Here is a 27,510-nt window from a genome sequence, read left to right as displayed (position 1 = left end):
TTCATGATAGACATAGAGAGAGAGGCAGAGACACAGGCAGAGGGAGAAGCAGGCTCCATGCAGGGAGCCCGACGTGGGACTCGATCTTGGGACTCCAGGATCACACCCTGGGCCAAAGGCAGGCGCTAAACTGGAGCCACCCAGGGATTCCCAAACCTTATGTTCTTCATTAAACATCCTTTCCAGGAAATATCTTGTATGGTCCTAAAATAAACTGGACAAGAACATGGAATTGTGTCTAAACCTTGGGATAGTGATTATGCCATTAGTGCTCATCCAGGTAAGAGGTTGGCATCCAGTAGTCCAGTGTCCTAGGAGAGCTTTAGTATGTGTGGTTGGTTGGTGGAAGATCAGATTTTTTTTTTTTTTTTTAAGATTTTACTTATTTCGGGGTGCCTGGGTGGCTCAGTTGGCTAAGCATCTGCCTTGGACTTGGGTCGTGATCCTGGGCTCCTGAGATGGAGCCCATCTGGCTCCTCAGTCATTGGGGACCCTGCTTCTTCTTCAGCTGCAGCTTCCCGTTTGTGCTCACACTTTCAAATCAGGAAAAAAAAAAAGATCTTATTTATTTGACAGCACAACCAAGTGCAATGGCAGGGAGAGGGAAGGAGAAGCACACTCCTTGCTGAGCAGGGAGCTCCATGTTGGGCTTTATCCCAGGACCCTGAGTTCATGACGTGAGTGGAAGGCAGACATTTAACCCCCTGAGCCACCCAGGCACCCCTGGAAGATGGAATTTTATTTTCATTTGGCAGTGTCTAGCCGAAAGACAAAATTTACAGATTCTTACGTTGTTGAAAATAGGAAAAGAAAAATGTATAATGTGACGTTGGGGAAATGGAAATCTTAAAATCCAAGAAAAATATACGATAGAAAAATGAAATTTGATTTCTTCCTAAGGAAACAAATGAAGCTGGATTAGCAGATATAAGTCTCTATAAAAGAAATATTGTATCTCCAGTAATACCTTAACTTTACCTTTTACATGGGCTAAAGTGTTTCAAAGATTTCATTTTTTATTTAAAAGAACCCTGAATAGGGGTAGCCCTGGTGGCTCAGCGGTTTAGCGCCGCCTTCAGCCCAGGGGCCTGATCCTGGAGACCCGGGATTGAGTCCCACGTCAGGCTTCCTGCATGGAGCCTGCTTCTCCTGCCTGTGTCTCTGACTCTCTCTCTCTCTCACAGGAATAATATTAAAAAAAAAAAAAAAACCCTAAATAAAAAATATTTAGGGATGCCTGGGTGGCACAGCGGTTGGGTCAGCCCGGGACGTGATCCTAGAGTCCCGGGATCGAGTCCCACGTCGGGCTCCCTGCAGGGAGCCTGCTTCTCCCTCTGCCTGTGTCTCTGTCTCACTGTGTGTCTCATGAATAAATAAATTATTTAAAAATTTTTTAATACACACTGGTCATTACAAGAGAACTCTGCAGTAAATGGTGGCTTGAAATCTCTAGCAAGAGTGAACTAGAACCTGATGCATATGCCATGTCAGAAGAGCCAGACTAGACCCCAGAAAATTGGGAGGTAGACCTTTCCCCCTTATCCTTGCTGTCTAGTACTAAAGTATTAGGCCACAGTTTAAGCCTTCGACACTTCACACCGAACCCAGGGACAGACCGCAGGATTTAGGATCACACCTTGCAGGTGAGCAACCTTTGCTTCAGAGAAGTGGCTGCTGGAACACTTTTCTGAGTGTTATGTAATAGCCAGAGCTGCTTTGAAAAGAAATGGCCTCGGGCTAAACGAGGAGAGAACAACACCTGGCCTTGCTCTCGGGTTCACAGCTGGGTAGGGCTAATTAGGGCAAAAGCGTGGTGCTCGGATCTAAGCAGAGTCGGCCAGCAGCCCGCCAGGGACAGCCGGATTCCAGCCTGTGTTCCCGGCCGGGGCGAGGTTCGGGAAGCGGGCGTCCATCCCTTGTGCTGCAGTGAGAAACTAAGGGAATGAAGCCAAGAGCCCGCTGGCATTCCGGGGGGCTGCCGCCACCGCCACCGCCTGGGGGTGGGGTGGGGTGGGGCGGGCGCTCACTCCCTGCGCCTCCTTCCGCGGTTGGGCTGAGGTCTCGCGCCGCTCTCCTTCCTCTTCCTCGCGGGCCTCCGGCAGGAGCTTCGCCCCCACGACCCTGCAGTCCTGGCGCCCCCTCCACGCGGGAGCCACAGCCAGACCGCTCCATTCCCCCGCGACGCCGCCGGTACCGGGGAACTCGCTCCGCCGCGGACTCCGCCGTTCGGAGTGCTTTCAAGTTCTCGCCATGGGGGGGAGGGGAGGTATTCGTGGCCTAGCGCTCGGCCAATGCTCCGAGGGGCTGAGAGCAGGAGGACCGGCGGGGCGGGCCGCTGATTGGCTACGGCAGGAGCCTGTCTGGGCCGTACCACTTACTTGGAGGGGGTCTGGAGAGGGAGGGAGGTGGCTCCTCGCTCGTGAGCATGTCCAGCACACACATAAGCCTGTTTTTACTTCCGAGCATTCCTTCTTGGATACCGTAAGGATAGAAAACAGGACGCAGGGAAACGGAAGAGTCGCCCGGCCACTTCCCCATTTCCGAGTCCTGCGCACTAGGCCAGGCCTCCTCTCCCAGGCGCCCGCGGACCCCGACGGCCGTGCGCGCGCGCGCTCGTTCTCTCGCGTGCGTACGGCGCTGCGCCCCTGCAGCCAATCAGGCCGCGAGGTCGCCGCGGTCGCCGGGTCGCGCGCACGCCCTAGCGCGGAGTGGGGGTGGGGGCTGTGGGTGAATGGGAGAGTGAGCGGGGGCGGGCGCGGCGGCGCGAGCCGCATGAATGAGAGAAACGTGCCCCGCGCGAGACGTCGCGCGCGTCCGGGACGGGGAGCCAATGGGAGCGCTGGGAGGGCTCGAGACCCGGCGCTGAGGGCAACGGCCGCGCGCCGGCTCGAAGGCGAGCGTCGCCAGGCGGGAGCGCGCGTAGCAGGGCGGGCGTGGAGCGTGCGGGGGCCGCGCGCGGCCTCTCAGAGGCCGGACGGCACTGCCGGGAGGCGGCGGCGGCGGCGGCGACGGGAACCGCGCCGGGGGTGAGTGCCGGGGACACCGGCCCCTGCGGAACCGGAAGTGCCGGGCCAGGGAGGTGGGAGGGGAGAGTGACCTCTAGGGAAGGGGGACCGAGAGTGGGGACGTGGGTTGAGGCCCCGTTCCTGCCCCGGGGCCGGGCCATCCAGCTGCGGCGGGACCCGTGGGCCCCGGAAACGGACGACGAGTAGAGGCCGGGGCTCCGCGGCCGCCGGGGCTCGCCCGGGACCTCCGCGCCTGGCGCCGGGCCGCCGCCCCTTCCGCCCCCGGCCCTGCGCCCCCGGGCTCTGCTGTCGCCCGCAGCCTCCGTGGGGGCCCTGCGGCCGCCGATTCCGCCTCCTCGGTCTCAGCCTGCCTCCCCCGTGCGGCGATTCCCTGCCCCAGCTCCCGGGTGGGGACGGGGTGCTGTTCCCCTTTCAGCTCCCCGCATTTCAGATCCCTGGCCCCCTTCTGCTGATACTTATTTTGGCTCAAGCCTTCGTCCTGGTACCTGTTCTCTCCCACCCGTCCGCTGCCTCCCCTGCCCCCACCGGCTGGCCGCTCCGTGCTTTTAGTACTTTGTACTTTTTGCCAGCGGAGCTCGGATGCGTTTGCCAATATTTCACCTATAGGAATCCCTTCGTGGGACAGGGAGGTGGAAAGCGTTTTTACCCACTTGGCCAAATGAAAACACGCTAATGAGAAGTAAGAAAGTGACTTAAAAGTTACAGAAAGAGGTGTAGGATCGGGTGTTACACCCTAGACCTGTTTTTTTTTTTTTTTTTTTTTTTTTTTTTTTTTTTTTTGCGTTGGATTTTTCACTTCCTGGTTAATGCCATCTTGTCTAGGTTGGTCTTCTCTTCACATCCCTATCTTTTTTATCCCAGTATCCCTTGTGCTCTATCAGATCTCTTCAGAATGCTCGTTGTCACCCATTTTTAAATACCCACCTAATGCCTATAAGAATTGTATCACCATGTACGTGGCTACTTGTGTATGTAATAACACCCTTATTAAACTTCTGCTTGACTCCAGCCAACATCTTGACACGCGGATTATACTTTGTATTCAGATTTACTCTTGCGCTGTTACATTACTTATTTCCACAAATGTTGAGCTCCTGCTATGGGTGGTACTGCTGATTTCCATTCACACCTCTAAGGTACCTACTTGTATTAAACCTTAGCGCTGTATGTTTTCCAGTTTGTTCTCTATATATGTATTTCCATTCCATCGATTACTTTGTGCCTGAATATGTCCTACACATTCTTGTACACCTTTCTCCTGCTGGTCGGGATCCAGACTGCTGGCTGTGATGAACCATGCTCACCCTGCAGTCTCATCCCTACTGCCCAGACCACATTCTTCGGCTAAGACTTGGTGTGTCTTTATTATACCCAATACATTGTTCGGTTTTTGTCTTCTCCGTTCTAAAGTGTATTCCCTAAACACTTCAGATGTTGATTTCTTGGGTTTCTCAGTACCATACTCCCCAAACTGTATGGCCTTTTATGATCCTGCCTTCCTATGGCAGTATTAGCCCATGTCATTTTCTTCCTGTCAGAAAGTATAATCTGAAATAACATATAGCGTCTAAATGGTATTATGCAGTCTAGGTAAAATCGAAGCAGTGCAGCTTTCCATCTTCTCTACTCTTAGGGGTTTTGAGGGGAAAGTTTACTTTGATAGTACTGTCCACAAATCAAGAATTTCCTTCTCATTGTTCACAAAGTTACTTAGGCCCAAATTGAGCAGGTTGGGCTTTGATTCCTATAGAAACTGAGCGTTAAATCACAAAATCAGGGGCTAGAGAGGATTTATCTTTTTTTAGGCCTTTTACAATTTCTTGTACTCTCTTGAGTGTTAACTCTATTATAATATTGCCATTTGGCCCCCTGATACTCTGTTTAACATTTTTAGGAGAAAGACATGCATCTTGAAAGAAGGTGCCATGCTACGGGAGAAAGTAATGAATTCCGGGGCACACTTGTATTTCACTAGCTGAACCTCCTGACCTATGGATTTCTGCCATTGATATTAAGAGAAATCCTGGATGGCTTGGGTCAAATAAACTTTTATTTTTAAACTCTAACTTGAGTAAAATTTTTGGTCTGCACATTGCGAGATGCAGTCATTGGGCAAGTAGTGTAGTGGATGAAAAAGTGGTAGAAAGGCTTTGTGTTGGCAAAGGGGCATGTGAACTCTGGTTCTTAACCTGACTGCTCAAGTGATTAAGTAGATTGGCCTCAGGCATTCTCTAGCCTTCAATTTGATGGAGTGGGGTAAGGGACTGTGTCACCAGATAATGTGAGTTAAGTGCTTTGAGATCACTAGATGAAAAGCATCCTATAAAATCCAAAGTGCTGGTGTTATTTGGCTCCTACCATCAACAGAAATAATTGTTACTCTGAATCATATGGGGAGTGTGGGGGCTCAGTTGACTTCTGATGGGCCAATGTAGGAATACATTGTTGAATGGGGAAGAAAAGGACCAGCCCCTATGGTTGACTCAGTTTCTCAGAGAGAGCAGCTACCTTTTAGTTCAAGGACGTTTCTCAGCTAGGTCCTTTCATGGATTATTCCAGCAGACCAGAAACTCAGCCTCTGCCTCTTCAGGGTTATAACTAAAAAAGCATAGAGAGATAAGAGACCGAGACATACACAGAAGGGAAATGAGATATACTGTCCTAATTTTGAGGTTACTTTTTTCATTGTTGCAATAAATACTTTTTGTCCAAAGAGAAGTATGTTTTCTAGGACTGTTCTTTTCTGTTGTGCTGTTGTTTTTAGGTTTTGATATTCATGGTATTTGTTACTGCCCATTTGTGTCAGGTGCGATGCACCCCTTATAAGAGCTTGTTTTTGGGCAGCCCGGGTGGCTCAGCGGTTTAGCGCTGCCTTCAGCCAAGGGCCTGATCCTGGAGTCCTGGGATCGAGTCCCACGTCGGGCTCCCTGCATGGAGCCTGCTTCTCCCTCTGCCTGTGTCTCTGCCTCTCTCTCTCTCTTTCTCTGTGTCTCTCATGAATAAATAAATAAAATGTTAAAAAAAAAAAAAAGAGCTTGTTCTTTGATGACCTCAGGCTAGGTGAAGCCACATTCTTCTCTTTCCAGTATGAACAGCACTTAGAAGGGTGAAGGATTCTGAATCCGTTGTACTCCCAATTCAGAATTCTTTTCTTTTGTTTTAATTTTTTAAAAAGATTTTTATTTATTGGGGGATCCCTGGGTGGCTCAGCGGTTTGGCGCCTGCCTTTGGCCCAGAGCGCGATCCTGGAGTCCCGGGATTGAGTCCCGCATCGGGCTCCCTGCATGGAGCCTGCTTCTCCCTCTGCCTGTGTCTCTGCCCACCCCCCTACCCCCACCCCCACCCCCGTCTGTCACGAATAAATAAATCTTAAAAAAAAATTTATTTATTCATTCATTCATTCATTCATTCATTCATTCATTCATGAGAGGCACAGAGAGAGAGAAGCAGAGACACAGGCAGAGGGAGAAGCAGGCTCCATGCAGGGAGCCCCATGCAGGATTCAATCCCGGGACTCCAGGATCGCGCTCTGGGCCAAAGGCAGGCGCCAAACCGCTGAGCCATCAGAGCTGCCCCAGAATCCTTTCCTATGTGTACTTAGGTGAAGTGTATGGCATAAAAAGGCATTTTTTAAACAGAGTAGCCTGTGGGGTGTTGTCCTTGATGGTCTTAAGAAATTCTCTGAAAGAATTTATCTGATAGAGATATTTGTGTTTTTCCCCCCCAGGTGAAGCACTGTAACCCAGTTGAATTCTGCATCTAGAAAGCCCAAGACTGAAGAAGAAAGATCAAAGACATTGACTAACCTGGAAACAGGGACCTCTTTGGAACTTTGCTTTCATCCACAGTACCCTTGTAGAACTATCCTTGAGTGGAATTGATTTCTTCATCTTATTTTTGCGCATTGGGAAGAACATGGCTACGGGGATTTTACGTTTCCCTTTAGTTTTGCATGAACCCGATTGGAAACGGAGCCCTTAAAGGGCTTGGGAATAACAAGAAGAGATTGAAGACAGGCTTGCTCCTATTCTCTCTCTCTTTGTTTTCCCTCCCCTGCGGAAGAAAAGGATTTACAACTGAACCTTGTAACAGCTGCTGCCCAGCTTTAGCCATCAAGAGAAAATAAATAAAATTAAACCACCATTGCCAGACAACAAGCCCTGAAGTCAAGGTGTGGGAGTGGTGGCATTGAGAAAACTGCCTCAAAGGGACAAGGACTGCAGTAAAAACAGCTTCTCTTTAAAATTGGAGAGGGCCTCTGGTTCCCTTTTGGATTAAAATAGAAACACAGGGTGCACCTCTTTTCCGTGCAGCTCATACCTGGTGGAGTGTGGTAGTCGTGGAGGTGTTCAAGTGTCTCCTCCCGAAGAACCTTTCCTGCCTGACGTGTTCTCCCCTACCCTGACATTCTCCCCTTTGTGCCCTTCGAAGACTTGCCTCCATCCATGAGCTATTCCCTGATCTGTCTGCCGGCCCATGGTGTCCACCTGCAGCCATTTGCATGTGTACAGCCTACTTTGTCTCCAGTTTTTAAACTGTACAAGTTGTGCTTCTTAATCTCTCCGTCTTGCCTTGTTCTGGGGAGGTGGTTATTCATCATTTGGAATCACCTTTCCCCCTCCCATGTGCTTTTTTTCATTTGAGACCTATTGACCTTTGGTTTTCTTCGGGAGGGGGAAGGGTGATAATTTTAAATTTCTGTTTCCCTGGTTTCCTTCTGTATTCTTCTCCGGTGTTTCCCTCGTCCCATTTTCTTGTCTGTTCTGCCGCTGTGTGGGCCTGGGCTATGCGGCAGGGCAGACCTCCCATCAGAGCTCCAACATGCCCGCAGAGTCTGGAAAGAGATTCAAGCCCAGCAAGTATGTTCCGGTCTCAGCAGCCGCCATCTTCTTAGTGGGAGCCACGACCCTTTTCTTTGCCTTTACGTGAGTTTTTTCCCAGTGGTGGTATTGGGTGGGTTGGTGGGGGGGGGGTGGTGGTGGTGGTAGTGGTGGTGGTGGTGGCTCATGGGACTTGGAGGTATTTGGCTCCTGAGTTTTGCTAGTTACTTGCCACGTGCCTGGGCATCTTGATGTCTGATAGAGGCAACAGCAAATCTCAATGACGTGGTAAGCAGAGGGAGAAAAGGCCTATCTTGTCTTGTTACAAATTTTACTGTACTGAATCCTCTCCCTTCCTTGGGAATTACAGATGTCTTTGTGTTTTCCTACCCAGCTCTCCATCATGAGATGATTGTGAACTAGGAAGGAAGTAGGAGGAAACCATCAGAGAGGCTTGAAGCAGCTTAAGCAATTGGTTCTGTGAGAGAACTAGACTAGAGGAGAGGTTTTTTAGATGGTAATGGCTTTTCCTCAGGATGTCTGAAGCTGAGCAGACTGGAGAATTGCAGAATTGATTCAGAAGATATACCAAGGAGACAGCTGGGCTTTTCCTGTTGCTCAGATGGTTTTCTCTGCACTCTCATAGCCGAAGCCTGGACCAGTGAAGGCCACTGGGAAAGGGCAGGTTTTATTTAGGAAGAGTCCTGGCAGGCTGCCTTCACATCTCTTCCTGCTAAAGGCATGGCAGTAATTCCTCCCTGGTCCTGTTAGGAAAAGCAGTTGGCATTGAAAGGTTTCCTGCTTAGGATAGTCAGACTTTGTTCATCTGGAGGAGACTGATTTATCTTTCCTCTTCCCTCAGTATTTTAGCTGTTGACCACCTGGCCTACCTCTTCGCCGTTACCTGTTTATTTTATGAATTAACATGTAGCAGGTTTCTGAACCTTAAATTGTTGAGTCACCGAGTTAGTGTTCTAGTCGTAGCTCTTGGAACAGAGCATGCTAGATTTTCTGGGGAGCTCACTTTGCTGTGATTTCAGGCTCACACCTAATTGTGAGGTGCTGTGTAGAGCAAGGGGAGGTTGCTGGGAAGAGGAAGGAAATGGATGAAAGTGGCAGGGAATATAAGCAGTTTGGACCCACTGAAGGTGAATGAAGCAGGAACTGCTGGGGAGGGGGCAGTTACTATTATGGGGAGAAACCTAAGAACAGATATTAAATCTGAGGAGAGGAGGAAACCCCTCTCCCTTACCGTCCTAAATTGAGCTGCAAAAAAAAAAAAAAAAAAAAGGATCCCTGGGTGGCGCAGCGGTTTGGCGCCTGCCTTTGGCCCAGGGCGCGATCCTGGGGACCCGGGATCAAGTCCCACGTCGGGCCCCCTGGATGGAGCCTGCTTCTCCCTCTGCCTGTGTCTCTGCCTTTCTCTCTGTGTGTGTGACTATCATGAATGAATAAATAAAATCTTAAAAAAAAAAAAATTGAGCTGCAGATGTCAGAAGGAATTCTAAAAGATTTGGATTGTTTGGCCAATAGAGTCAACAGAGTAATGATTTTTTCTGTTTAGTTTTTAAACAAGGGAAAAAATGGATCTCTTATCTTAGGTATGAACATCATCCTTTTTACCTCTGGAGGGGAGAGGTCATGGATTCTTTGGCCCCCAGCTCTCCAGCCTGAGCATGCCTGTCGAGTCCCTCAAGGATCTAAAGCAGCCCTACTCTTTGTTGTACTCTTCTTTATCTGACTTTCCCTTATAGTTTTTTTTTTTTTTTTTAAGATTTTATTTATTTATTCATGAGACACACAGAGAGGCAGAGACACAGGCAGAGGGAGAAGCAGGCTCCATGCAGGGAGCCCGATGTGGGACTCAATCCCCAGACTTCAGGATCATGCCCTGGGCCGAAGGCAGACGCTAAACTGCTGAGCCACCCAGGGGATCCCTTCCCTGTATAGTTTCTTTCTCTTACTTAAATTCAGTGTGTTTAGTGTTCTGTCCTTCACATATTGACTATCAATAAGGAGATGTGAGTCTTCAGTCTTAGTCTTGTTTTGGTTTCTGCTATTGTGGTTTATAAATAGAATCAGCTTTTTTATTTTTTTTTAAGATTTTTAAATGTTTAATCTCTACACCCCATGTGGGGCTTGAACTCACGACCCTGAGATGGAGTCACATGATCCACTGACTGAGCCAGCCAGGCGCCCCTAGAATCAGTATTTTAACCAAGGGACATAAGGGATCTTCCATATATGGGATCTTCCCTGTCCCTGGGGGTTGAGGGTGCTGTGTCAGGAGGGTGTTGCAAGACCAGGTCGACACCCTTAGGCTGCTTGATTGAAGAGGAGGGCCTGTTTTACTTCAAAAGGCAAGGCCTTTGGGAAGCTAGGAAATCCAGGGACTGACAGAGCCGTCTCTCTCCATCCCATCTGTTCTTGAGATACGGCAGGCAGAGTCGTCGTTCCTATTTTGTTAATCTGAAGCCATTGAAGTGCTTGGCTGGTTATACCAGTTTTGCCACAAAGAGTTGTCCTGACATAGGCATTTTCTCCACTGATAGTTGAAGCTATTTAACCTACTTTGTCATTCCCTGGTGCCAGAAAAATAGGGGCCCCCCCTTATTCCGTGGACTCTCAGCCCCAGGAAACAGAATTTTGGAGGACAATAATGGACTTCAGAATTACTGCCTCTAATCCAAAGCTAGAAGAGACTTCATTCACAGCTAGAGTTTCCCCTGGCAGTTTCCGCAGGACCAGTTTCTGGGCTTTTTCCCTCCTAGGGGCTCCCCTACCCACTGCATGGAGACAAACGCCCTGTTTATCTCTTAGCTCTTGGTACCTGTGAAATGCTCATCTTTTCTTTTCCAGCTGACCACAGTAGTTACTCTCTAAGTGTATATCTGAGCTGAGCTGCCACTGTTGTCAGAAACTGTTCCCTCCCAGGTTATATCCCTTTGAGGTTCATTCCGTGGAGAAATCCCCATCCGCCACTCCTGTTTAAAACTACATACAACCTAAAAAAGAATTTCTGGTTTCAAGTAGAGAGACAAGAGGAAGTCTCTCTTTGTTTTGTTTGTTTAATATTTTATTTTTAAGTAATCACTACACCCAACGTGGGTTCTGAACTTAGAACCCAGAACTCCAAGATCTCTTGAGTCGTATGCTTTACCGACTAAGCCAGCCAGGAGCCCCAGAGGAAGGCTCTTGTTGAACCAACTCCTGTTTGGGGCCTCAAATCTGTAACTATTCTGTCATCCTCTTGCTCTTTTCACCAGGCTATAATGGTCTGTTCTTACATCAGTCTGAGTCCCAAGTGGGAATGACTTTGGGACCTAGAGGATTGGAAGTAGGAGGGAGAGTCCGTTCAGGTGGCAGGCATAATTAGTGGAGGAATGTAAGCTTCGACTCATTAGGAACAATTTATCCTTGCTGTTTCCCAGGCAGGTAGGGAAAGCTGCAAGCAGAAATTATCAGCTGAGTTTGGTCACCAAAAGGTGATCTGCCCTAGAGAAGCTTAACTACAACAGTTGAGGCCGTGTCTCCAGATCCCTGATCCTTCCCATTCACTGAATTTGAGTACCAAAATGAAGGGGGAGAGTTACGGGGAATTCTGTTGGGGAAGGAAAGTGTCTGCTAAAGTAACCCTTCCCCTCCCAATTAGATCCTAGACGTTGTGTTTAAGATAGTGGGTCTGGATCCTCATTTGTTGTAGTTTAGTCCTCTTCTGTGATTGGCAGGGGTCGGGGGCAGTGCTAGGTAAGAGGAATCAGCACTTTTGGGGGTCAGGAGACTAATTTTGGTGAAGTCTGTTAACCTTTGTGAATCTGTTCTTTGTAAAATGAGGGAGTTGACTGAGAGCACGGTGACCCTTTTTCCAATGAGATTGTGTGTGGAACCCCAGTGTGTAAACATGAGAGGACCAGAGGAGGCTGCTCTGGTTCAAGTGAGGCTGGTGTGTAGAGGCCCAGCCACTTGGTATCTCTTTGCCTCCTTGCGGACTCCAGAGTCTTTGTTAGAGCTCCCGGCAATGCCATTTGAAATAAATCACTGTATTGCCTCCCTAAAATCTCCTTGAGCTCTGAGTTAAATCAGCCAGTGTCTCATTGTGTGTCTATTTCTAAAGTTGGTAGGGAGGCATAGTGGTAAAATCTCTGCTGCAAGTGGTCCTGTATGAGAAGGTTAAAAGTCAGGGTTGTCCAGAAATCCATGATTGTCTTTCCAGTGTCCCATCCCTGAGAGAGCTTTTCTTCTCTTCAGTTTCTGCTTCTGGCTCCTCCCAACCCTTTTACCCACAGAGTTGGGCAACCTCAGTGCCTCTCCCTTTGGTCCTTTTTTTTCTTGACTGCAGAGGTGCTAGCACCTGATTTGAGTGGGAGCAGCCTCGTGATTTAGGGCATTAATTGAGCAGTGGATGTTCCTTTTACTTCCCACGTTGTTTTCTCATCCAGGAATAAGTGCCCAAGTCCTACATCTTGCACTCAGCTGCTTGAAAGTGCATAAGACACGACAAATCAAATATTTTAAGAGAAATTTACCCACCTAAGAGGGGACGAATTGTTTTTGCATGGAATCTTGAGGATCCCCAGGGGCAGGAAGTGGGCTTTTCATTCCATCCTGGCCTCATCAACAAGGAACACTAGCTATGTGCTAGGCATGGGCGGACAGCTTAGACTTATTCTTTAGGAGCTTAGCACCTCTGTTTTAAGTGTTCTTGAATTTCTAGTACCTCACATAGGGGAAGTGGAATTAGGGATGATGTGGAACTGGAGTGATAATTGATGATGGTGATAGTAATGTGTTGGAGGGGGCATGCCTTTGAACCGGTGAATGCTCAGTATTAAGCTAGCTGGTTTATTTATTTTTTTAAAGATTTATTTATAGGGATCCCTGGGTGGTGCAGTGGTTTGGCGCCTGCCTTTGGCCCAGGGCGCGATCCTGGAGACCCAGGATCGAATCCCACATCGGGCTCCCAGTGCATGGAGCCTGCTTCTTCCTCTGCCTATGTCTCTGCCTCTCTCTCTCTGTGACTATCATAAATAAATAAAAATAAAAAAAAATAAAGATTTATTTATTTATTTATTTATTTAGAGAGAGAGAGAGAGAGAGAGAGGCAGTCAGAGACACAGGCAGAGGGAGAAGCAGGCTCCATGCAGGAAGCCTGACTCGGGACTCGATCCCGGGTCCCCAGGATCACACCCTGGGCTGCAGGCGGCACTAAACTGCTGCGCCACTGGGGCTGCCCAAGCCAGCTGGTTTAAAGAGAATTTGAGGATCTTTTTAGATGTTCTCCCCTTCATTCTTCTATCTGTATTATGAAGCTAAAGTAACAAAATTGGAGAGTTTGCTGTAGATTACCTAAGGCTACGTAGGGAAGTATTGATTGAGACAGGATTAAGATCCAAAGTTTCATGACTCCTACTTTTTCTTACCAACAACTTAACCATTTTTAAAAGTTTATTTCTTTTTTAAAGTCATCTCCACGCCCAGCATGGGGCTTGAACTCACCACCCTGAGATCAAGAGTTCATGCTTTTCCAACTGAGCCAGCCAGATGCCCCAGGAGTGTGGGTATTGAAACCCACTCTCTGAAACGGGAGTGCTGGATGGGTGGGCAGAAGAACCTGTTCTTCCTGGGTTGGTATAGGTCTGGGAGTCTCATCAGTGAGTCAGCCAGCCTTCTGGGCTATAGCCACTCCCTGTGCTTTGGAGCTCTGTGATTATTGCCATAGGCTGAGGACCAGCCCTAACAGCTCCTCCTCAGCCCAGGCCTCATCTCCTTTCATCAAAGGCAACAGATTCAGACAGGCTACTTGGAGTGGTCACCTAGGAATTTGGCAAAGTACTAAAGCAACAGCAAGCCTCCCCTGGAGCCAAGTAGTAGAATATGGGATGTGGCAGGAACAGACTCTGCTCCTTCACGTCTCTCCTTGGTGGGGTGTTCCCTTAGCTAGTATGAAGTCTATAAGTAGTGGGTCCTAGATTTCAGTCAAGGGGCAGATGCTGCCTGGGAAATGGAATTGTTTGCATCATTTCTATTTTTTTTAAGATTTTATTTATTCATGAGAGACAGAGAGGCAGAGACATAGGCAGAGGGAGAAGCAGGTTCCCTGCAGGGAGCCCGATGCGAGACTCATTCCCAGGACCCCAGGATCACTACCTGAGTCAAAGGCAGACTCTCAACCACTGAGCCAACCAGGTGCCCCATTTGTATCATTTCTAGATGCTGCTACTGTGAGGGTAGCTTTGTTTTGACAACAGATTCTAGAACTGGATTGTAGGATTACAGACTTCAGCTGGGATGAGTCGATACCAAGAAGGTTATAGGAGTGGGGCTCCTGGCTCACTCAGTTGGTGAAACATGCAACTTTTGATCTCAGGGTCGAGCATTCAAGCCCCATGGTGGGTGTAGAGATTACTTTAAAATCTCGGGGTGGGGGAGATTGCAGGGGTGACGTTCATTATACAGGGATGGGTGGGTGGCAGCCTACCCAAGAAGTTGGGTGATTTTCTTCATTTGGAAATGCAGAAACTGAAGGAAAAAATGGGGTCAGAAAGACTGCCATCTGGGCCTGTAAGGGGCTGACATCTCATTCTCTCATCTTAGTTCCCCTCAGGGATCGAGGAACCTTTAGTGTGTCAGAAGCTCAAGAGGCCATGGTAGCTACAGTTGTCGTCAGTTCTAGGAATGAGGTTTTTAAATCATGGGCATCTCAGTGTTCTAAGGATTTAATTTCTTTTTCCCTTCTAATTATCTTCCCAGGCTGTAGGAGTCAAGTGAGTCACCCTTTCTCCTCTTCCCCTGGCGGAAATCGAAGCGACAGCTAAGTGCTAGGGAGGGGCTCTGACCTGGATGACTGGTTTTCAGTTTCTGTCCCTCCCTCCTAAGGAGCCTGGGAGGTCAGCCTCTGGGTGGGGCTGTATGAGGACTCTTCTTGCTTGTATTCTACCCCAAACCCTGCCAGAGTATGGGAACATCTTTTCTGAAGCAGATAACCCCCAGAGGCAGAGGCTTCTTTGGGAGGCGTGGATAGCGTAAAACTAGACCTGGGACTGAGGGTCTGTTTTCCTTTGAAATCAGTGCCTACCTCGCTTCATTATTTTGTTTCCAATTACGTACTCACCTACCAAGGGAAGCAAAGAGTTAATTGATATTTACTATCTAAAAAGCCTGTGCAATAAATATTTACTTACTTTTTTTTTTTTTAATGAGTGGCTAAATAGAATTTGAATAAATAGATGGAGGTGGTAAAGACTCGTGAGATGCTTTATGACGGTCAGTCTTGTCTCTTATTAGTTTATATCTGATTAAGGAGCTCAATTCCTGTGAATTGTCCTGAATCACTTGTTCAGGGCTGTGCTTTTTGTTTTGATGGAGACAGATCTCTCTGAACAGAATCCAGGACTACTGTGGATTCATTTTCCAGACTCATTTGTTGTGTTATTCTCCTGGCCACTTCTTTCTTTCTTTCAATGAACTCTTCCTTTACTACTGGCTGGTTTAGATAAAGGGGACAAGGACAGATGCTGTCCTCATTCTGGAGATTAAGTTCTCAGCCACAAAGCAGATTAGGGCATTTAGCCACTGTCTTGTAAGAGGAAGTTCTTCGTGAGCTGAGATAGGAGAACGGGCATTTGATAGTACTGACAAAGTGATCAGCACGTCAGGTGTTTTGAAACTTCCAGCTCCCAGGAAATCAGAAAGAAAAGAGTTCTTATAGCATTCCTACTTAGACTTATAACCTGAGAGAAACTGAGCTTAATCCTCGACTAGAACACCCCCTGCTTTTTTTGGGGGGGGGTGTCAAAGAAAAGTTACCTAAAGCATATCTCTTGATTTGGACCCTGTGGAATATTGAATATGTTTGGCCAGTTTCTTTTTTCCTGTAGGATTTAGGGCTGATTTGATTTGCTCCCTCCTATTTTCCTCTCTGCTACTTGTCTGCCTCATTTATAGACCTCAAGAGATCTAGTTCTGTGTCTTGATATTCCTACATATCAGTGTGTGGGCCCCCTGTCCGCCTTGAGAACCAGCTTTTTGTTGAATAAAAACTCCCAGGAATATCTGATGCAGTGAATAAATTTTAGGCAGTGGAGAGTGGTTGAAAGCCAGCTGGAAAGAGGGAAGGGGAGCCAGAGAGGCAGGTGGTATCCCGTGCTCTGCGCCAGTGTACAGGTCAGTGGGGCATGGCCGAGATCCAGCAGCCTTGGGCTGCGCAAGAGAGGGGAATGTAGCTGGCGTCAATTACACACTCAGTCCCTAGCTCTTATGCCTGGCTAAAAAGAGATAAGGACAGATTCTAAAATGTGGAAAGAGCCACAGGGGAAGAATGAATCTGAAGAACACAGACCTCAGTAAAAGGGGTTATGGTAGGAGAGATTCTGAATTTCGTACCTTGATCTAAAATGAGCATTTCTGTGGGGAAACTAGACCCAATTGTTGGGAAGGATGAAGATCATTTGAGACAGCAGAGATGAAATACACGTAATTTATAGGTATGGGGACTGAAACTTTCAGATTTTTATATGGTCGGTGTCCCAAATGTTAGGGGCAGCCCCTCATTTTCTTTGTTATCTGTGCAGCTGTCCAGGACTAAGCCTCTGTGTGTCACCTGCAGTGCCCATCTACAATGCGATTGTTTTTCTCTTTGTGCTGGCCAACTTCAGCATGGCCACCTTCATGGACCCAGGGATTTTCCCTCGAGGTAAGAGCTCCCTCTCCTCTCTTGGAAACTCCTCAACTACCTTTCAAATATAATGGTTTTTGGACATGTGCATTTAATCCTGGGCCTTAGGACTCTGGGGGTTGTGGGATATGTCTGTAGTCTCATGATGAAAAGCTGGTCAGAGTCCTCCAGAATAGGTGTCATAACTTCTAGTCCTCTTAATTCACTTTGGGTCAAGTTTTTGATTTTCAGTTGCTCATTGAGCAGAGATTCATTTTGAGCATATGGGTCGGGCAATGATAATCTAAGATGAATTAGACAGTTATAATAGTGTGGTGTGAACTGTAGTGGAGGCATGAATGAGGTTCTGTGAGACCATATAAAAGGGTGCACTTATATCTGCCCCCATTAAATTGGGGAAATGCTGCAAGGAGGACACAGGAAAGACTTCGAGTGGAGGATGGTAGGGAAGCACATTCTAGGCCGAGGAAGCAGTACATGCCACTAGTGCTGAGCTCAGTGGGGTGGAAGATAAAGCTCATGGTCGGGCCAGAAGGAGTAGGAGGTAAACAGCCAAATTGTGGAAGACTTTATGTACTAAATTAAATAGATTACATTTCTTCCTTTGGACAGCAAGAGATCTTTAACTGGAGGAATCACAGGATCAGATTTCCTTTACAAAAATCATTCTTGTAAGAATGCACAGATACCTTTTGGGAGGCGATTGCAATAATGTAAACCAGATGAGAACTTGAATTCAAGGCTGGATTTAGAGATTTTTTTTTTTTTTTCAGTAGACTCAACATTTCTTGATGACCATTTGTTTATTGGGGGAGAACGAGAGAGTGAAGGGATTGTTTTGGGCAATCTCAAGGCACCTAATTGGGAAATCAGTTGGATGCTGATTTTTAGAAACCAAGATAGGGGTTACAGGAATGTTGAACAGGTTTGGAGGGAAGATAGCCTGTTAGACACGCTGAACTTGAGGTAGTATGGATCATTCAGGTGCAGTTGCCCAGTGACCATCAGGAGTCAGACTCAGAGACCTTGGTCTCAGAGGCTTCAGCCATGTGGTGTTTGAAGCAACAGGAGTAAGATTGTCTAGGGAAAGTAGAAGAAGATGAGGAAAGAACCAAGGTCAGATCTGACCAGTATTGGCTGAAGAGTTACCTGCTAGAGGGAGGACGTACATTCCCGTGCATGTCGGAGGGGTTAAGCTTGCAGAAGAAGCAAACTGTTCTAGCAGAAGAGGTGAGGGTCAGAACTGTCCTAAGAGGTAGAGAGAAGTTGATAAGGGTTGTTGCTGATAACTAGTATTTCTCTCAAACGTGAAGGTAACTTCTAAGAGTGAGGTGTGGATAGGGATGGCAACTTTGGAGAAATGAGGTTTTCCTGAGATCATTGTATTCACAAAGCCTGTATCACTGTGCTTTATTTGTAACTTCTTCTTTTTTTTAATTAATTAGTTAATTGTATTTGTGGCTTCTGTCTCAAAGATTAGTTGAACCAAAGGAACGTGGAGTCCCTCAAGCCAAGGAGGGCTATTTTTATTAATTTTTTTTCAAGGAGGGCTATTTTAATGAGCTTTTAATGTTTATATATTAAATATTTATTGATCTATATGGAAGGCATTACCGTGGTCATTTGGGATAATTTTTTTAAAGTTCCTTGTTTTCAAGTAGCTCAGTCTATAAAGAAAGGGAAGACATTTATATGACTGAATATCCTATGCTGGGCTAAGTTGTAAGAGTAAAGAACCGTATAGAAGAGAAAGTGCTCACTTCTGGTAGATAGTGGTGTGGAAAGATCAGAAATTTTAAAATAAGTAGCACTGTAATTTTTTTCCTTTAAAAGAAAACTTTTTTTTTTTTTTTAAAGATTTTATTCATTTATTCATGAGAGATACACAGAGAGAGGTAGAGACACAGGCAGAGGGAAAAGCAGTCTCCATGCAGGGAACCCGACGCAGGACTCGATCCCGGAACTCCAGGATCACGCCCTGGGCCGCAGGTGGCGCCAAACCGCTGCGCCATCAGGGCTGCCCTTTTTTTTTTTTTTTAATCCCTGAAGATTTTATTTATTTATTCATGAGAGAGAGAGAGGCAGAGACACAGGCAGAGGGAGAAGCAGGCTCCCTGCAAGGAGCCCAATGTGGGACTCGATTCCAGGACCCTGGGATCACACCCTGAGCCAAAGGCAGACGTTCAAGCACTGAGCAACCCAGACATTCTAAAAATAAAATTTGTACACTGTAGTTGAGAAGGCAAGTAGTGCCCTTTAAGTTTTGAAGTAGGATCATGAGTTTTTGATAATTGAAATAGAAAGGGCATGCAGTTAAGGAGAACATCTTGAGCCAGCAAACAACACTGAAATATATAGGGAATTAATAGAGTTGGGGAAGATCCTCCCCTAGGGAAGGGGTTTGTGCATGGAAGGAAAGGTTGCTGTTAATTCCTCTCTTGGATTGCTATAGTTTTTGTGTACTTGTAGATGTTGAACTATTATGCAAGCTCATTATATATGTGCTTTGATATGTAAATTATTTCTTTAAAAATACGTTCATAGTATATAAAACCAAATGTCAGCATACCCGTATCAGAGCTATCTCTGAGTCATATTCTCTTGAACCTCATTGCCAGTGTGTTCCCATAGTGTTGTTGTATGTAGAGCTGATCTCACGGTATTAGTTACTAGTTCCTGTTCTCTCTTCCCCAGTAGACTGAATTCCTCAAAGGCAGTAGCTTAATTTTTTTTTTATTTTATTTTATTTTATTTTATTTTATTTTATTTTATTTTATTTTATTTTACTTTACTTTACTTTACTTTACTTTATTCTATTCTATTCTATTTATTTATTTATTTATTTATTTATTTATTTATTTATTTATTTAAATGGCTGTATTGCTGTATTTTAAATATCACTGCATCCTTTGTGCCTAGTACAGGTCTGGCATAGTTGTATTTTAATTGAGTTTTCCTCGCTACAGCTGAGGAGGATGAAGACAAGGAAGATGACTTCCGAGCTCCTCTTTATAAAACAGTGGAGATTAAGGGCATCCAGGTACGCATGAAGTGGTGTGCCACCTGCCGTTTCTACCGTCCTCCTCGATGTTCCCACTGCAGTGTCTGTGACAACTGTGTGGAGGTAAGAACCCCAACTAGGGGAGTCCTGCATGCCTAATCTGGGTAATCTTCCTACCCATTGAGTAAGAATTGAATCCTCTGTGTTCTGGGCCTTGGGTACAGTATACCCTTGGCTGACTATCTGGACTGTGTTTTAGCTCTGTCCATGAGTGTTAACATCAATGATGTAAACATGAGAGGTAGAGCATAAATATTCTTCTGTTATAGGAGGGACTCTAAGTGAGAATAGGCTTTCCCAACTCTAGCCTTCCTGACTCATCTTTTTGGTGATTTGTCCTGGACTTGTTGTGTTATCTCTTGCATCCTCTATATCGTGCTGTTGCATTCAGATCTTGCAGCTATATTTCTCTCCGTGCTTGTTCTTCTGCATCCTCTTTTATTTTTTAACCCTTTTTCCTCAATCAGTTTTTACTTAGCTGTAAGCAGTTGCCTGCCAGGCTTTCCTTCTAGGCCTCTTTTTCTCATGAATCTTGATGTTTTGCAAAGCCTCTGATATTCGTCCCTTTCAGAGTTCCTTAGTTATATTGGGTAAACTCTGAGAGGGGGCCTTGGCCTTTGATCAGCCTCTAGAAGGTCTTCCCTTGCAAGATTAAAGTGCCTGAGTCTATGGTTAATTTGGAACTAAACGGTGAACATGATTGCTTATTACTGAAAGCAGCCCTTCAGTTCTGACATTTGGTCCCCTTCTTGACACAAGTGATGCAGGGCTGTGGTCCAAGGATGCTTCTCTTTGTTTCTCTTTTGCCCATAGGAGTTTGATCATCACTGCCCGTGGGTGAACAACTGTATCGGTCGCCGGAACTACCGCTATTTCTTCCTCTTCCTCCTCTCTCTGACAGCGCACATCATGGGTGTGTTTGGCTTTGGCCTCCTTTATGTCCTCTACCACATGGAGGAACTCTCAGGGGTCCGCACGGCTGTCACGTATCCTTCTGTGGGTTGTGGACTTGGGAGTGGGGAGGAGGAGGAAAGTCGAGCGCTGTGGTAGCAGAGGGTCAAAGGGAAGGTGGCTCTTGTAGGGGACGGGGATGGCGAGATCATGCTGCTCTGTTCTCCTTGATTCTTTGGCTTTAGAATGGCAGTGATGTGTGTGGCTGGCTTATTCTTCATCCCTGTAGCTGGCCTCACGGGATTTCATGTGGTGCTGGTGGCTAGGGGCCGCACAACCAATGAACAGGTATGGGGAGAAGTGATGGGAGACCCCCTGTAGCTCTGGGCGTGTGAATTTTTGCCCTCTGATGAGAGTGTAGTGGAGTGCTTCCACAGATGGATGTCTGATGAATACTTTTCTTTTTTTCTTTTCTTTTCTTTTTCTTTTTTTTTAAGATTTTACTCATTTATTCATAAGAGACACACAGAGAATCAAAGACACAGGCAGAGGGAGAAGCAGGCTCCATGCAGGGAGCCTGACATGGGACTCAATCCTGGGTCTCCAGAATCAGGCCCTGGGCTGAGGGTGGTGTTAAACCGCTGAGCAACCCGGGCTGCCCCTGATGAACAATTTTCATGATGAAGTATCCGTGCTTCTTATGAAAGCACGAGAACAGAACCGTTTCTTAGTTAACGGACATTTGCAGAATGCTCACTGTATACTGGATGGTTTGAGCTCCAAGTGTCTAGAAACAATAGTAGACCTGGGCCAGCCCTCAGAAAGCTCATAGAGCCACTTAAAGGGAAAGGCTTATTTTTGTGTTTATAATAAAGCTGACCTTACCTGCTTCCTATTATGTGTATCATCTTAGTTTTCAATATTGAGAGAGATGTGTATCCCTATTCCACATGAGAACACTGATGTGCAGGATCAGATAGCTACCATGAAGTGGCCCTAGGATTCGAACTCAAGGCCCTGACTCTGGAGTTCCCATTCTTAATTAAGCATCACGATTATAAGCTTCTTTTTTTTTCTTTTTTTAAACGTTATATTTATTTATTCGAGAGGGAGGGAGTGAGGGAGGGAAAGAGACACAGGCAGAGGGAGAAGCAGGCTCCATGCAGAGAGCCTGTTCTGGGACTCGATCCCAGGACTCCAGGATCACACCCTGAGCCGAAAGCAGACACTAAACTGCTGAGCCGGGATCCCTGGGTGGCGCAGCGGTTTGGCGCCTGCCTTTGGCCCGGGGCGCAATCCTGGAGACCCGGGATCGAATCCCACGTCGGGCTCCCTGCATGGAGCCTGCTTCTCCCTCTGCCTGTGTCTCTGCCTCTCTGTCTCTCTCTGTGTGACTATCATGAATAAATAAATAAAATCTTAAAAAAAAAACAAAAAAAAAAACTAAACTGCTGAGCCACCCAGGGATCCCAACGACCATAAGCTTCTTGAAGATGGAGTTGTGTTTTACTCATTTTTGTATTTCCCAAATAGTGGGTGCATAATAATTGGTTATCAATTTGTGTTTTGGCCTTTGGAGGTCAAGGTCCATCATCTGACTGATGTGGCCCGTTTTTCCTTCTTCTAGGTTACGGGTAAATTCCGAGGCGGTGTGAACCCCTTCACCAATGGCTGCTGTAACAATGTCAGCCGTGTGCTCTGCAGTTCTCCAGCACCCAGGTACGCCCAGCCCATTGGTTGGGTGTTCACTTTGGGTCAAAATATTGGTCTTTGAGCTTGTTCTAATATGCAGGGGGGGGGTTGGATGGGAGACTGCTGTTTAGGGAGGGTTCTTAAAGACCGGAAAGTGCCTGTAAGGGAGAGCCATGGTATCCTTTAGTGGATCCCCTGAATTCACTTAGTATTCTTCGGGTCTTATGGTTACTCTCCTTTGAGAGTTGATTTACCCTACAGGGGCTTGAGCTAGGTATCTGCCTTGTCTTGGTGCAGTTTTTCAGGGAATCTAAGAAATCAGTTCAGTGATGAGCTTTCCATGGTCTTGGTCAGACTGTTCTTGTATCTGTAAAAATGCTTTACACAAGATAGGCAGCCACTAGATATTTTAGAATGAATGAAGGAAAGCCCTCTCACTCTTGACACTCAGGTATTTGGGGAGACCAAAGAAAGAGAAGACAATTGTCATCAGACCTCCCTTCCTCCGACCAGAAGTGTCAGATGGGCAGATAACTGTGAAGATCATGGACAATGGCATCCAGGGAGAGCTGAGGAGAAGCAAGGTGAGGAATGTAGGGAAGTAAAGGAGGTAACTTGGGGACTTTCACGGCAAAGGGATGGAAACTTGCTTTCAGTTGACATTGCCCTTACGGTGTTTCTCAATTTCTGATAACTTGTGTTAAAAATTACTTAAGTGTAGGGGTGCCTGGCTGGCTGAGTTGGTAGAGTGTACAACTCCTGACCATGGGGTTGTGAGTTGGAAGTCCTGTGTTTAGTGTGGAGTTACTTTAAAAAATTTTATTTTAATTGCTTAAGTACGTATCTTCTTTTTTTCCATTAGATTGTCAGTCCACTGACAGTAGAAGTTAAGTCCGTTCATTTTCATGTCTTCACAGGATTTAATATAGCAGCTTGCAGATGATAGGAGCTCAACAAATTGTTGGTGGAAATGAACAAATAAGTGACAGGATTAAACCCTTGTTGAAAACTTTCATCTGTTGTCATCCCCCGAATGGCTCTGGTCTCTTATCTTCTAGCCCCAGTTTAGAAATACATAATTTTTGCCCCAGCATCCCTCTCACAGCAGTTTAATACTTTTCAGTTATCCTTACCCTAGTTCTCCAAATCTGATTTTCCCTCATTTACTCAGTCTAAGGGGAGCTTGGAGGTCACGGAGAGCCAGTCTGCAGATGCTGAACCTCCACCTCCTCCGAAGCCGGACCTGAGCCGTTACACAGGGCTACGGACGCACCTCACCCTGGCTGCTAATGAGGGTAAGAGCAGTGGCAGGAGCAAGATTCCTGTGTGCTGTGGAGAAGACAGGCAGGCAGGGCTCAGGAGGTGCTCCTCACAGTGTGCCTGAGAACACCCAGCAGGTGGGCCATGAGCCACTTTGGACAGCTGCGGGGAGGGCACTTAGCTAGTGGCAGTGGAGTGGACTTTATTTATTTATTTATTTTTATTTTTTATTTTTTTTAATTTATTTTTTATTGGTGTTCAATTTACTAACATACGGAATAACCCCCAGTGCCCGTCACCCATTCACTCCCACCCCCCGCCCTCCTCCCCTTCTACCACCCCTAGTTCGTTTCCCAGAGTTAGCAGTCTTTACGTTCTGTCTCCCTTTCTGATATTTCCCACACATTTCTTCTCCCTTCCCTTATATTCCCTTTCACTACTATTTATATTCCCCAAATGAATGAGAACATATAATGTTTGTCCTTCTCCGACTGACTTACTTCACTCAGCATAATACCCTCCAGTGGAGTGGACTTTTGTGGGGAGGGAACTATCAGTGTTTAGATAGACCAGCAAACATCCTAGATGTGTTTGGCACATTTTCTGACTCTGAGTTCTGGGCCTGTATGAGTCTGTAGTCTTGACTGCAGCCAAATCATGTTCCTGGGACCTTTCTGTTGCTGGTATATCTATTCCTACCTTGTTGTCCCTCTGTATTTTAAGGAACTCTGCCCAGGTTAAGAGAACAGCTTATAAAGTGGTGTCTCTGGGCCTTTTTTCCTGCAGATAGCAGCCTCCTGGGCAAGGACAGCCCTCCCACACCTACCATGTACAAGTATCGGCCGGGCTACAGTAGCAGCAGTACATCAGCTGCCATGCCTCATTCCTCCAGCGCCAAGGTACTGAGCACTGTATAGGAAGGAGGGTTGTGATGTGTGTCAGCTGTTCTGGGAAAAAGAATATCGGAGAAGGGAAGAAAGAGGCAAAGGGAAGGGGGAAAAAACCAAAGACATTTTACTGACTGTTGGCATTAATGGGATTGAATCTCCTTGACAGTGCGTCCTTCATCAGAGGGAGTAACGTAGCGTACTAGGTAAAAGCACTGATCACAGCATCATAACTGAGTTCAAAACCCATCATGGGCGAGTTAATTAACCTCTTTAAGCCTCCTTTTTTGCATTCTAAAGTGAGATACTATTTGTTCCAACTTGTGGGTTTGCTTTAGGTATTGAATAAGAGAATGAATGCATGTGAGAGTTCTAAGCATGTTGGCGGCACATACCAAATACCGGTTTTGACTGAGTGCTTGGGCTCTGGAGCCCAGCATCTGTCACAAGAGGAGGAGCACTAAGAACATGCTTTGTTTTCTCCCTCAGTTGAGTCGTGGGGACAGCTTGAAGGAGCCAACCTCAATTGCAGAGAGCAGCCGCCATCCCAGCTACCGCTCAGAGCCCAGCTTGGAGCCAGAGAGTTTTCGTTCTCCCACCTTTGGCAAAAGCTTTCACTTCGATCCACTATCCAGTGGCTCACGCTCCTCCAGCCTCAAGTCAGCCCAGGGCACTGGCTTTGAGTTGGGCCAGTTGCAATCCATTCGTTCAGAGGGCACAACCTCCACCTCCTATAAGAGCCTGGCCAACCAGACACGCAATGGAAGCCTATCTTACGACAGCCTGCTTACTCCTTCAGACAGCCCTGATTTTGAGTCAGTGCAGGCAGGGCCTGAGCCAGACCCACCTTTAGGCTACACCTCTCCCTTCCTGTCAGCCCGGCTGGCCCAGCAACGGGAAGCCGAGAGGCACCCACGTTTGGTGCCAACCGGCCCAACACACCGAGAGCCCTCACCAGTCCGGTACGACAATCTGTCGCGCCATATTGTGGCCTCCCTCCAGGAACGAGAGAAGCTGCTACGCCAGTCACCCCCACTCCCAGGCCGTGAGGAAGAACCAGGCTTGGGGGACTCAGGCATTCAGTCAACACCGGGCTCAGGCCATGCCCCTCGTACTAGTTCCTCCTCAGATGATTCAAAGAGATCACCCTTGGTCAAGACTCCACTGGGACGCCCAGCTGCCCCCCGTTTTGGCAAGCCAGATGGGCTAAGGGGCCGGGGACTAGGTTCCCCTGAACCAGGCCCAACTGCCCCGTACCTGGGCCGATCTATGTCTTACAGCAGCCAAAAAGCCCCAGCTGGTGTCTCTGAGGCAGAGGAAGTAGCCTTGCAGCCATTACTGACACCCAAGTAAGTATGTACGTCCATCCTGAAACTCAGTGGACTTAAAATTAGCATAGGGTCCTACAGAAGATAGCACGACTTCCCTTGGGTGCACATGGACTCAGAGGTGCCTGCTTGTACATAAGCTCCTTTCACTCACTCCAGCTGCCTTCCTGGCTATTCCTGTTAAGAGCCTAAAGATTCATACTTTTGTCTTAATCCTGTCTTCCCAAAATGTACGTATTTGCCTGAGAGTCTATATTTAAGATAGCTGCTGTTGCAGAGAAGGAATAAAGAGCGGAGATAGGGCATCAGGTTTGTTTTAAGCAGGGCAGTGAAACAGGTGGGAATGTTTGGGTAAGAAAGTATGTATGTAGGAAAAAAAGTATGTCAGTTTGTTCTCATGACCTTTAAAACTGTCCCTTTTCTGTGTTTGTGTCCCACTTCCTGACGCCTATCTCTTTCTCTTCCCAGAGATGAAGTACAGCTCAAGACCGCCTACAGCAAATCAAATGGGCAGCCCAAGAGTATAGGCTCAGCTTCCCCTGGCCCAGGCCAGCAACCTCTCAGCAGCCCCACAAGGGGCGGAGTCAAGAAGGTGTCAGGGGTGGGTGGTACCACCTATGAGATTTCCGTGTGAGCCTTCGGCACCTCCCTTCCCCCCACGCCTCTGCGCCTACACCAAAGGGCCCCAGGTGGCCACCTTCCTTTCCTCAAGGGGCTCCCTTCCCCTGCATGGACATTTTTTTAAACCACCGATTCCAAGAGGATGAGGAGTGTTTCATAAAATGCAGCGGGGCTGGGGAGTCGGAGAGTTGGGGCCCTGAGACTGGGGTAGCAACCCCCTTCACCTTTTAAGACCTTCCCCCTCCTTAACCCCTGGACCAGACTCAGTGGACATTTGTGCAATTGCTCGCCCTGGAGGGAACCAGATCATTTTTAAACCAGAAATAATTTTTTTTATTATTGTTACGGATTCTATTTTTTTCCTCTCTGCGTTACCAGGTGTGTGTGTACATATATATATATATATATATACATATATATATATTATAAATATCAAAGAAATTCTATATCTATCCTGGGATGGGAAAATGAGGGAGGGATATGTAGAAGGAGGGGTATCTTACTCTTCCCATTCCGCAGACCAGCAGGAAAGCAGCGGGGACATCCATCAAAGTCTTCCTTTTCCCAGTGGTTCCCTCTCTTTTGTCCCAGTTACCAACTGAGGAAAGTGTACCCCCTGGTGTGGGTGCGTAGTGATCAGGAAAGAAAGCTCTGGAGAGGCGAGTCTGGGGTCTTGGTCAGAGGAGGGAAGGACTTGGAGAGGAGAGTTAGTTTTCTAGGTTCATTGGCACTTAGCTTCCCCAGGAAAGGGGTCACAGCCCCATGACTTTGGTGGTGGTGGGGAGATCAGGAAGAGAGCTTGGCTGAGCTCCAGAAACAATATTGGATAACCTCCCCCTTCTTGGGGGAGAGGGATTAGGGTGGGCCTCTCTAGTCCCCTCAGAGCCTTCCCCCAACTCACATGGTTCACATTATTTTTAAATCCAAGGCCGGGAGAGATGAATCCAAAAAGCAATATTTTTCATCACATGCCAAAAACGGGATAGAGAGAAGGAGTGGCAGGCCTAGGCCCCTCCGATTGTCTCTTGGGGGTTACCCCTCAGCCCACCTCAGTATGGTGCTGGGTAGTGGGGGTACCTGGGTTCTAACCTCTAAATAGGGGAGACCCCAGCCTCTAGACAGAGGCCCTTTTATTTTTTATTCTGATTAGCCATTTTAAACCAACAAGGAATAAAAAGAAATCCTGATCTAACCAGCTCCCCCGACTTGTGTTATTTTGTCTGGTTAAGGCAGGGTGAATGATCTCTGGT

At 47.1% G+C, this 27,510-nt stretch overlaps 1 protein-coding gene across 5 annotated transcripts; it reads left to right on the top strand.

The window, feature by feature from the left end:
- Positions 1-2,169: 2,169 nt before the first annotated feature.
- Positions 2,170-27,452, top strand: ZDHHC5 (zinc finger DHHC-type palmitoyltransferase 5). Of its 5 annotated transcripts, none has more exons than XM_035701832.2 (12): positions 2,170-2,190; positions 6,754-7,951; positions 16,417-16,538; positions 19,487-19,644; positions 20,395-20,567; positions 20,718-20,820; positions 22,100-22,191; positions 22,616-22,748; positions 23,336-23,459; positions 24,211-24,323; positions 24,801-25,660; positions 26,108-27,452. In XM_035701832.2, exons 2-12 carry the CDS (start codon positions 7,848-7,850, stop codon positions 26,271-26,273), a joined length of 2,148 nt encoding a protein of 715 aa, XP_035557725.1. In that variant the 5' UTR covers positions 2,170-2,190; positions 6,754-7,847; the 3' UTR covers positions 26,274-27,452. The 5 variants fall into 5 exon arrangements, with proteins under 5 accessions (XP_035557725.1, XP_025308057.1, XP_035557727.1 ...); XM_025452272.3 differs by lacking the exon at positions 2,170-2,190 and adding an exon at positions 2,870-3,026; XM_049096785.1 differs by lacking the exon at positions 2,170-2,190 and adding an exon at positions 3,784-4,162.
- The last annotated feature ends 58 nt before the right edge of the window (positions 27,453-27,510 follow it).

This window comes from Canis lupus, chromosome 18, assembly GCF_003254725.2.
Source record: "Canis lupus dingo isolate Sandy chromosome 18, ASM325472v2, whole genome shotgun sequence".
Taxonomy (NCBI): domain Eukaryota; kingdom Metazoa; phylum Chordata; class Mammalia; order Carnivora; family Canidae; genus Canis; species Canis lupus.
Note: the sequence above shows the minus strand (reverse complement) of the source record. Positions and strands in the feature narration are given on the sequence as shown.